At 38.1% G+C, this 11,448-nt stretch overlaps 1 protein-coding gene across 1 annotated transcript; it reads left to right on the forward strand.

The window, feature by feature from the left end:
• Positions 1-9,354: 9,354 nt before the first annotated feature.
• LOC109242504 (ras-responsive element-binding protein 1) lies at positions 9,355-11,083 on the forward strand. Its single transcript, XM_019409350.1, has one exon. It carries the CDS (start codon positions 9,639-9,641, stop codon positions 10,851-10,853), a length of 1,215 nt encoding a protein of 404 aa, XP_019264895.1. The 5' UTR covers positions 9,355-9,638; the 3' UTR covers positions 10,854-11,083.
• Positions 11,084-11,448: the final 365 nt, after the last annotated feature.

Consider the following 11,448-nt stretch of genomic DNA (forward strand, 5'->3'; position numbering starts at 1 on the left):
GATGCAAGTGATTTGTGCACAATAATGGCAAAGACTCCCTAGGTAAGTATGATCCAAAAGTGATGAGGGAGTATTCTTGGAATATTCTTCACATAGTAAAGCTTATAAGATATATAGTAAAAGAACTATGTGTGTAGAAAAAATGTATATGTTATTTTTTTTAAACTAACATTCTTTCTGAGAGGTAGGAACAAGATAATGAAGAGATTGGGCTGATAAGAAATTCAAATGGTGAAACCACAGTCCAGCCTGAAGATGCATCACAGGAAGGAACAGGTGACGGAACAGGTCCTTCCACCCAGGGCAACATGACAGGGGGAACTGACTAGAGAGGAACTGATCCTCAAACATCGAGGGAACCTGTCCATGAACCTATTCCACAGTAACAAAACCAGGAAGGAACATCCAAAGAAATTGACACTCCTATTGCAACATCCACGAAATTGGATATAGATGAACCTGGTTCATCTGTTGATCAGAAGTTGTATAGGGGAATGATTGGTTCTCTTTTGTATCTTACTGCTAGCAGACCTGTCATTGTTTTCAGTATAGGTCTTTGTGCTCGATTTCAGGCAAATCCAAAGAAGTCCCACTTGACTATTGACAAGAGAATATTGAGATACTTGAAAGGCACCACTGATCTTTGCCTTTGGTATCCAAAAGGTAGTAATTTTAACCTAGTGGGATATGCTAATGCTGATTATGCAGGTTTCCTTGTGGGTAGGAAGAGCACCTCAGGTATGGCACACTTCCTTGTTCATGTCTTGTGTCATGGGCTACAAAAAAAGCAAAGTTCAGTGGCCTTATTTACTGCTGATGCTAAGTATGCTGTTGCTGCTTCATGATTGTGCTCAATTGTTGTGGATCAAGCAGCAGTTGATGGATTTTGGTATTGAAGTTGGTTGCATCCCTATTTTCTGTGATAACTCTAGTGCTATTAGTATGACTAAGAATCATGTTCATCATAAGAGAACTAAGCACATAGATGTTAGACACCATTTTTTCAGGGACAACTGTGAAAATGGCTTGATCACTATGGAGTTTTGTGCTACTGACAAGTAAATTGCTGACATCTTCACAAAAGCCTTAGGTAGAGATCACTTTGAGAGGAACAGGGTGGAATTAGGGATGATTAAGATCACCTAAAAGGACCAGTTCAAGGTTAAACGAAAAAAAATGAATGAAAAAAATTAAAAAAAAAATTGGTTAGAAAGTCTGTAAATTGTGTATAATTAGATTAAGTCTTGCTCAGTCTCATACTTTCCATAGTATACTCTCGTGCCATGTGTTAAAATGACTCATTAATCTCTAACGATATTTTCTCTATTTTGGCAAATTTAGACTCACACAAGAGAATTATCAGTGAAGAACCCGGTTCAACAAGATAACACGGTATGTTTTCCACACTCTGCATAATTTGAAATAACTATATTTGGATCATGAGCAGAGTCCTACCAAATACCAAAGTTCTTTTGAACTTATCCGTTACAAGTGAACCAGTTACGTTCAAGACTCCTGACCGTATTAAACTACCTAGATTCTAGGGATACACTCCAACGTCTCTTCAAAACTGAATTTCAGTTTGATTAAGACTTTTAAGAGTTTGAAAAGCTGTAGTTACTCCATCAATTACTCCTCTGTATATTGATCAACTTTAGTGTATTCCTTACTTCATCTCTCTCAAGACGTCAAAAACTCTCATTCTTCTTTCATCTTTCAAACACAATCTAATTCTCTTCTCTTCCATACCCTAGCCCAGATATGTCAAACACCTCTGAAAATCCTTCATCACCACCACAGGAAACCACTTGCACACCTTCTACCACTCCTTCAATCACACCAATCTCTAAGAAAAGTAGAGTAAATATGATGACTTGTAAGATTGTCACTGAAGGAGGGCAGATCAAGAAAATAAACAAGCAATTGAAAGCAGGTAGGGAAGAAGAATTCCAGAAATCTGAATATTCATTTAAGTGTGCTACTAAGGGGGAAGAAAGTAGGTCTTCCGAAACTGAACAGGTATCTTCTGATTCTAAAGTTACTCCTGAGATAATTTCTGAAGTTATGCAAATTTGGAGAATAGATTTGTACTGGTAGGATCTATAGAAGGTGTTGAGACTACAGAATCTGGAGAAGTTGGTGGTAAAAATAAAAAGGGAAAAGAAAAAGAGAGCAAGGGTGCTAGGAGTGATGTGAGGGGAAAGGGTAAAAGAGTGGTTGATTCTTCACCCACTCCTATTGGTCTAACAAAAGAAACTGAGGCAATGGTTGTTTGGGGAGAGGAATTTACTGAAATAGAAGAGAGTGTGAGCAAAACAAATGGAAGTGGTTCTAGCGAAGCTGCTTAGGGGTTCGTTCAACTTGGGAAAAATATAGATAAACCTGTTCCATCTGAACAGGAAACCCTCGCGGACCTACTGATAGGGTTATCAATGGCACCAAAACTCATGTCATTCCCTATGGTTTCATTCTCACAACTGTGCTTGCACATTTCAAGGTATCTATGAAGAAGTGGGGTTAATACTCTGCTTGCTTGAGATTATGAGGTCAATGCCATTCCCAATGAACTTGGTTCATCTAAAAGGACACCTATGAATAGCAAGGTCAGAGCCTTGGTGCAAGAAAATGGGGCTAATGATGCTGAGATTGAAAGGCTGAAGAAGAGGTTGGTTGAGGTGGAGACTAAGAGAGATGCTCTCAGAACTGAGCTGGCAAGAGAAAAAGAGAAGAATGATGGCATTCTTCAAGGTATGCTGAAACTCCTCCAAGTCAAAAACCAAGCACCTAGTTCTTCCCAGCCTTAAGCCTCCTAGCCTAGTGTAGATCAACCAGTGACCCAGTTCGGGAAGTTTTGATTCTTTTGCTCATGTTTTCAGTATTTTGTTTCTTCTTATGCTTTGAGGTAGAATCTTATCAATCATCAATGAAGTTCATTGTCTTTTGCTCTAACTGTTTGTTTATATTTCTTTGATGGTTAAAATTCTTAGCTTGATCTATGATGATTACTCCATGATTGCATTTGAAGTAGCCCTAGTGGCTATGAGTAAGCTTTAAAATCTGGTTATCTCACATTTTTTATGCAACTTTTCGATGATGTCAAAAGGGGAAAAGGTTGTGCTTTAAACAAGTGATGTTTACACTTTGAACAGTGATGTTTATAACCTAATGTACCTGGTCTTTGATGATAAGTGATAAAAAGGAAAAATATTTCTAACATTGTGCTAATGTTGAGCTGAGTTTAAACAGGGCCTAAGCGTATGAAAAGCACAGAGTTTGTCATCATAAAAAAGGGGGAATTTGTTGGCCTAAGTAAAGGTTAGTTTTGAAGACTGACAAAGGAACTCAGGCATGAACCAGGTCCATCCCTTAGGTTCATAGAAACGGGCAGATTCAAGCATGTGGGATGCACGTGAAGGAGATAAGCTTAACTTGGTGTATTTAATATCTCCTGATCGAAAAGGTTGCATAATTGATAAGGAGAAGGACTCCTTACTCAAAGAGAACATTATCCAAGATAGGGAAGGAGTTAGAAGTTGAGATCAACTAGAACTCTTCCACCAAGGAAGAGTTGCATCAGAACTCTAGTTATTTCTTTATCTACTAACTCTATAAATTGCAGGATGTTCTCACATTACATGTGTTGCACAAAAACGCAGAAGTTAAACGTGAATTGAGAGAATAATAGAAAGGCTTTTTGCAAGCAGTTCGTGTGTGATTCAAGTGTGCAAACCTGAAGCTACATGAACCAGATTGAAGAACCAGCTCCATAAAGAGTTTTATGTGTCTTTCTTTATTTCTAGTTCAATTGTAGTAGGTGTTCTCATATTGTACCTTTCAGCTTTATCTAGAAGCAATTGTAATAGGTACTTTGAGTATTCAAGTTAAAGTTAACTTGAAGTTGTCGCAGTAGATTAGAGGCTGGTTGCTACAACTGGATTAGAGGTAATCCTTAGGTTTACAAAGAGTTTTGTAAATGCTGTTTTAGCTCAGTGATTTAGTGAAGTGTTGGGGAAAATCCTACTGAGTAGTAGGTCGTGGTTTTTTCACTTTTTGAGCCGGGTGTTTTCCACGTAAAAATACTTGTATTCTTTACCTTCTATATTTATTATTCTGCAACAGTAGCAGAAGGAACACAAAGAAGAACCAGATCCTTCTATAATCAGGTTAAGCGAAAAATTGGTCACCACACAAATCACCCCCCTATTGTGTGGTATTGAAGTATAAAACATCACTTAGCACAATGGAAGGCGAGCAACTACCAAACAATTGGAATATATCAATGCACAACCAATATTACTGCTGAGATGTTCGATTGGAGACATCGAGACATCTTTTAGCTCGAAGACCATGGGTTTAAAAGCATGCGTTGCACTCTTTTTCCCTTAGATCGGGTTTTATCCCAAATGGGTTTTACCGGCAAGGTTTTTAATGCGGCAACACCTATATGCTACCTAAGGAACATTCAACAAGTATTTCAAGGCTGCTTTTCGATCAACCTCGAATACTGGGGGGCATCACCCTCGGAGGTTATATTTTTGAGAAAAATACTTCACGCCTAAGAGGGTTTCGATAGGAAAATTTTGTAATAGGCCAAACGGTCAAATGAACCATGTCCATATAGAATAGCCGAGCCCCGACGGCGAAACATGTACGCATGTATCAATTATTTGAAGAAGCATCATGTTTATATATCAAAAACACTTTGTGCCTCAAGAAAGTCTACTATTATACGAGCTCTACACTTATAATCCTACGGGAAACGGCTCAAGGGCCGAAGCACAAATGTAACCCCGAGATACTCGGGGACTGTCATCGACAGACAGCTCGTCGGAGCCATCGAGAACTCAGACTCATAAGACCTCAAAGAGGCATCCTCCCGAAACGAAGGCCAAGGCCAATATACTCGGGGACTAACTTTTCGAACAAGTTCGAAAGGTTATCGGAAAACAAGTCCAAGAGACACACCCGAAGGCTACGGCCATATAAAAAGGCTATGGCCATACTAAAGACTACGGTCATATAAAAGGCTACGGCCGAAATAGGGTGGCTCGGAGACGTCCGACTTCCACCATAAATTAAAGGCCTTCAAACACGTTGAAAAAACCGGTTAAATCAGGCTACCCTCAGCAAAAGCAAAATATAAAGGGCTTCGATAAATTCAGCCCTCGAATAATCTAAAGGCTTCAATAACATCAGCCTTCGAAAAAACCTCAAGAGGTATTCGATTATGTTTACACAAACAAACTATTAATAAGGTTTCGACTCATCGAACCTTCGAAAAACCCAATTGGTACAAAAAACAAATGCTAAGGCATGGTTAAAATGTTCACTAAGTCTTTTAGCCAAAAAGAAGAAAAAATTATATAGCTGTCCTAGAGGCCGAATTGGCCCAATTTAAAGAGCCTACGGGCCGATCTAAAAGAGCCTAAGGGCCAAAATATATAGAGTACGAGACCTTGTTCTCACTCAACTCGGACTTAAGAGTCCCGATATCTCGAAGATTAACGAAACCCTAATGGGTATTATATTGATCAATAAAAACCTAAGGGTTTATTATGTTTTGGGTCCAAACCAGTACTTGAACTAATCATTTGAGTTATACCATCGAAATATTTCACAAACGAGAACAAAATGAAACTTAACACAAGTAGAGGATAGAGCAAAAAGATTCTTTATATTCACAAAGGATGTTTTACAAAAGTATATTTACAACGCCCACGAGGGGCCCTTGCACAAAAAAGGAGCCTAATCTATTCTCGAGGCCGCACCCCGGGAGTATCATCTTCGTCTTCGGTGGCTTTATCCTCAGGAGTCTCTTCCCCTTCGGGAGCATCTTCTTCACCTTCCTCGTCCCCGTAGCCACTCACCACATCCTCATCATCGGAGGAGACAAGAAACCTAGCATCGGTTTCCCGTGCCTTTGCTTCGGCTATCTCCCCGGCGAGGTCGAACCCTCGGGCATGGACTTCTTCGAGAGTCTCCCTCCGGGCTTGGCACTTAGCCAATTCATTGATCCATCTCCCCCGGTCGGAGGCCTCCCTCAGCTCAGCTTGAATGGTTGCGGCTTCCCTCATGTATATAGCAATGGATTTATCAGCCGCATCCTTCGTCTTCTCAGCTTCGGCCTTAGCCTGTACGGCTTCAGCCTTAGCCTGTGTAGCTTCGGCCCGGGCTCTAGCCAGCTCGGCCTCCAACCCCTCGATTCTCCTGGCCTGAGCCAAATCCTTCGCTTCAACGCCTCGGAGCTGAGCTTCAGCCGAGGCCAGTTGGGCCGTAGCAGCTTCCTTTTCGGCAGCAAGTTGATCCATATTCTTCTTCCACTGATGAAAATCAGCCCGAACTCGATCTACCTCGCCTCGGAGCTTCCCAATCATATCCAGCTTTTGCTGCAGCTGAGATATCGAAGTATTAACCTCCGAAGTAGGGCCAAGAAGGCTGAAACACATTGGACATTTTGGGGAAGCACGCTGACATGACATTTCCGGTCACTTCAAGCGCCTACGTCACGGGCATGATGTCATCACAAATGGCTTGGGAAGATCGAGGTTCAAATCATTTCTTATCATCTTATTCTAAGAAACACGGGGACTATCTGTATACGGTCAAAATCAAGGAGCCCGATTTTGAAGTATGAAATTGGGCTATGAGTACGAGTCCGGGCGACTCGAAGTAGGGGTCGGACCTAGCTGAAGGACACACACCTCGAGGAAGCAGATCGAAGTCCTGGCACGACCTACATCGAGGGTAGTACAGTCTCGAAAGCACTCAAGAAAGACGGGAATTTCTCAAGGACACGTGGATCAGGGCATAAATTATAGGATAAGATTTGTACGAAATAGTACAAGTCCGTACTAGGTCGTTATACAGCTGTACCAATAGAATTTTTTTATCATAATTGGAAATGTACCATATTAGGGTTTTCCCCTCCTATATAAAGGGGACCCCAATCATTTGTAAGAGACACATTATTCACTGCAATAGAACATTGCACTCTAGTTTTCTTGTAACGTGCTCAATAATTATTCTTCAGCTTTATTGTCTTTACTTTATTGTTCATTCTTTATTGTTCTTAGCTGACCTCAAGGTCCCTGAGATAATCAAGCTCGAGGCCCTTATTGCTCCAACAACACTGATTTGGTTCACCAATTCTTTTTACTTAAGCTTAATATTACTTGTATAATAACTAGTATTAGAATATATTACATATCTTTAAAATCACAAATTATCTTTAATTGTTACTCACATTTTTTGAGGTAAAACAGTAGTAATAATCTTTAATTTCATTTATCCATTTTGATTTACCGGTATTTCCCCTAAGGCTGTGCACGGATCGGATCAGATCAGATTTAGCACATTTCAAATTCGAATTTTTGGATTTCGGATTCTAGAAAATGCAATCCGAATCCGAGCCAAATTATATCGGATCGGATTTTAAAGTTTGGATCAGATCGTATTATTATGCTTCAAAGTTAAACTAATACGTATATTTTCTTTGTAAAAGAGGCAATACATTAAAAAAAAATTCATGTTTATACAATTATGAGAGTACTATGGTGCCAATATAGCTAAATCTAGCAATTGTAAAGGTAATAAGTTGGAGGTTGATGTAAAGGAGTACTGACGATCCGAAATTAAAGTGTAGTATTTATACATGCCCTAATAATTTCGGATTTCGTATCGGATCGGATTAAAATATACCAATCCGAATCCGATCCGAAATCCGAAATTTTAATAAACACAATCCAAAATCCGATCCAATCCGAAATCCAAAATCCGAAATTGAATGGATCGGTTCGGATTTCGGATATCCAATCAGAATGAACAGCCCTAATTTGCTCTATGCTATTACAATTTATAGATATTTTCAGCTCGTTATCATATATTCTTCTAGGTGCAGAAAAATGTTTTAATGGGATGACAACGAATAAAATTAATTTCAATGGTTAGATTCCACGGTGCAATTTTTTTTTTCTTTAAAAAAAAGTTCTTGTCATAAAAATTTAGTTACACTCCTTCCAATCTGTTTTATCTGTCATTTTACCCAAACATGTATTGGTCAAAATATTTGTCATTTTAAAAAATCAATACGACATTACATTTGTTTCCAGTTCTCTCATTATTACTCCCAGAATACATATAGTTATAGCTTACTCATTTCTAGGAGAATTAAGGATAATTTTGTAAAATATTCTCATTATGCAAACCGTGTCTGCATAATATTTTTTTTTTTTAAATTTAGAGGTTAAGAAAAAAAGAATGAAAGGTTGATAATTTAGAGGATTTGTATTTAATATTTAAATATAAGAAGGATATAGCATTAATTTGCATGCAGATTCGGCCGGTGTGAATGTAGCCGCATGAGGCATGAAATATGATCGGATAAAATTGCACAGAAACACGGCAAGCTGAGATTGAAAAAACGCGTGAAAGTAACATATATAACTAGTAAATGACCACACTTTATTAGTGTAATTACTCACCATATTTACTCATTCAAACAAATATTAAATGCACGGTTAAAATCTCTGTAAAAGGGTTTTGGTAACTCTCATACTCCTTGACAAACTTGCCATTTAATTGGCTAGCTGAGATTGAGCAAAATGAGTGGGAATATCTATGAGATATATACCGCTGAAAATTCGAAAGTAATTTGAATTCACTAGAGTTTTCATTTGATTAGGCTACTCTTTTGGTTTAATTGGTTGTCAAAATTTTAAAAGATTGCGAATATGTTCAACTTTACACCATCGCTTATCCCATGTCTTTTAATTACCATTCTAAATGTAGTCAGTAAAAAAATAATCTGTAATTTAAATAAACTGGAAAAATGAATTTTTTTTTAATAAATAAGACTATATTCCCTTTGGCCACTTTAATTGATTTTTTTTGATTGTTTTCATGCATATTAAGGAATTCACCTTTCATCATTAATTAACAATAAAATTGACCATACTAACCTTAACAATAAAATTAATCATATTAACCTTAATTTTGTTCATTAAAAATATAATAAATACTCCAAGACTGTTCAGTCAAAGGGCAACTTTGGAAAGAAGAAGTTAATTTCTTCTTGATATATGAAAAATTAAATATTATGGACCACAAAAAAATATCAAAAAATCAATTAAAATGGACGGGAGAGAGTAGTATGTTATTGCCTCCTATTTACTCTAATTACCAAAATGGAAAATAAATAGGAGAAAATAAAATGTTAGAAAACTAATTACAACTATGTACTTATATCTTTTTTTCCTGTCCCACAGTCAATGCCTGAGTTGAGAACGTGACAGTCAATTTCCCACATAATTAGCAGTTTTAGAACGACTCTTCCTAATCCTTCCGCTCTTGCTCTTGCTCTTCTTCTTCCTCTTCTTTATCTCCATTTTCTCATATTTTTCTCACACAATCGATTCGGATCTTCCTATTTAAGGTGCACGTGCAGAGATATATAGAATAAGTTTTGATGATCTTTCCTTGTTGGAGCTGACGACAAATTTCTCGCTATAGGTTTCCTTTTTAATCTTGTTCCTTTGTTTTAGGGTTTTCGATATACCTTAATTAGTTGCCTAGCTAGCTAAGTTACATACTCTGTCTATCTCCAGCTGTGAATCGGAGAGGTAATTCTTCCTTTGTTTTCAATGGTTGATTATCAAGATCATCGAGTTGGCAACGAAACACAACTATGGATAAAGCTCAAGATTTCTGAGAAGGACGTGTTAAAAGATCAGAAACAAGTTCCAGTAGAAGATCACGAGTATGATGAAGAAGAAGTTCAGATTCCAAAAAATAATTTCAGAAGGATTTGTCATGTGTGTAACAAAGGGTTTAGCTCTGGTAAAGCACTTGGGGGTCACATGAGAATTCACGTTCAGGCTGCCAAAAAGCTCCTCTCTGCTAAAAAGGGCAAAAGACTCGTTCACAAGAAACGAATATTAGATCTGCATGGACAATTAGTAGATTTTGATAATTACAACAATCAGTTGCCACCACCAACTTGTTCAATCTGTGGTAAGAATTTCCCATCAATGAAATCGTTGTTTGGTCATATGAGGTGCCATCCTGAGAGGGCATGGAGGGGAATTCAGCCTCCGGTCAATAAAAACACTACTTGTTTATCGTCATCGGATGAAAAAACTGCTTCTGCTTCTGCTTCGGGGGAGGATTTATCTAAGTCGGTGCCTGGTTGGTCAGTTACTGCAAAACGAGGCCGCAAGCCCATTGTTGACGACAAGGAACAATTGAACGATGCTGTTCATCATCTTATGCTGCTAGCCAATGGAAATTCACTCGAGTCTGGCCTAACTGGAGACCGATGCTATTATAATAAGCATGGAATTCCAGAAGAATTGGAAATAACGAACAGCATTAATTCTGTTACGTCCAAAACTGAAGCTCATGAGGAATTAGCTAGTGATCATGTCAATGAAAAGAGAAGAAAGAAGGTGAAATTGAGGTTCTTGGGTGATGCTGTTAGTCCAGTTAGACTAGCCAATGACCAGAACCCAGGTATTGTTACGCTGCCTGAAAAATATAAGTGTAACACTTGTGAAAAAAGCTTTGCAACTCATCACGCACTAGGAGGACATAGATCTAGCCACAACAAGTTCAGAATGGTAATTCAAAATTCCAATGTAGGAACCATGGCTAGTAGTATGATTGACCCAGTCAATGAAGCAGCTGCTAGCAGCTCAAAAAATGGTAACAAGAATTTCACTCCAATTGGTCCATCATCAAGTCAATTGACTTCGCCAGGTGAAGTCAGTGGACGTAGAATTCTGGATTTTGATCTCAATGAATTGCCCCCTCATGAGGAGGAGGATGTCGAGTATTTTCAGTTTTTCCAATTTAATTAACTAGGTAGATTTTAGCTTTTAATTAGAGATGGTTAGGAACTACAACTATGTAAATTTTAGTCCAGCTTTCAGACTTCTCAATAGTCGAAAAACGGGATATATAATTGCTTAGTAACCATTTTAATTTTTTTTTTTTTTTTTCTTGTTTTCGATCCTTAATGGGGTTTCTCGAAGTAGCGACAGCTGTTGGTCTTTGTTCTTATTATCTTCATGGAAAGCACGATTGTCCAACAAGCTTGCTGTCAAATGAGAAAACACCATTTGTAGAGGAACTCTTCTTTCACCAATACATGGCTTCCAGTCTTATTTCTGCTTGCATTCACTGTACATTTAATAGATACTAGTAGAATATGGTTCCAATTCTATTTTTGTGTGTTTCATTTCTTTTCTTTGCTCACAACTACTTTGAATATACTTTCTTTCATGGAAACATCATTTCTTAATTTATTTATTTTTTAATTGAGTGAGACTAGGGCAAAATAGGTTGGTAGTAGAGGTCCTCATAGTTTTGAGGTTTGCCATCTGGCCTGATTGGGAAAAGAAAAGTTGAATTAAGGACATAGAACAAGAGACTTCTCAAAAAGAAGGGCCCCTA

This window comes from Nicotiana attenuata, unplaced genomic scaffold (assembly GCF_001879085.1).
Source record: "Nicotiana attenuata strain UT unplaced genomic scaffold, NIATTr2, whole genome shotgun sequence".
Classification (NCBI taxonomy): domain Eukaryota; kingdom Viridiplantae; phylum Streptophyta; class Magnoliopsida; order Solanales; family Solanaceae; genus Nicotiana; species Nicotiana attenuata.

Bases quoted from the DNA above. Each gene is read 5' to 3' on its own strand.
- LOC109242504 (XM_019409350.1), top strand. From the start codon at position 9,639: ATGGTTGATTATCAAGATCATCGAGTTGGCAACGAAACACAACTATGG.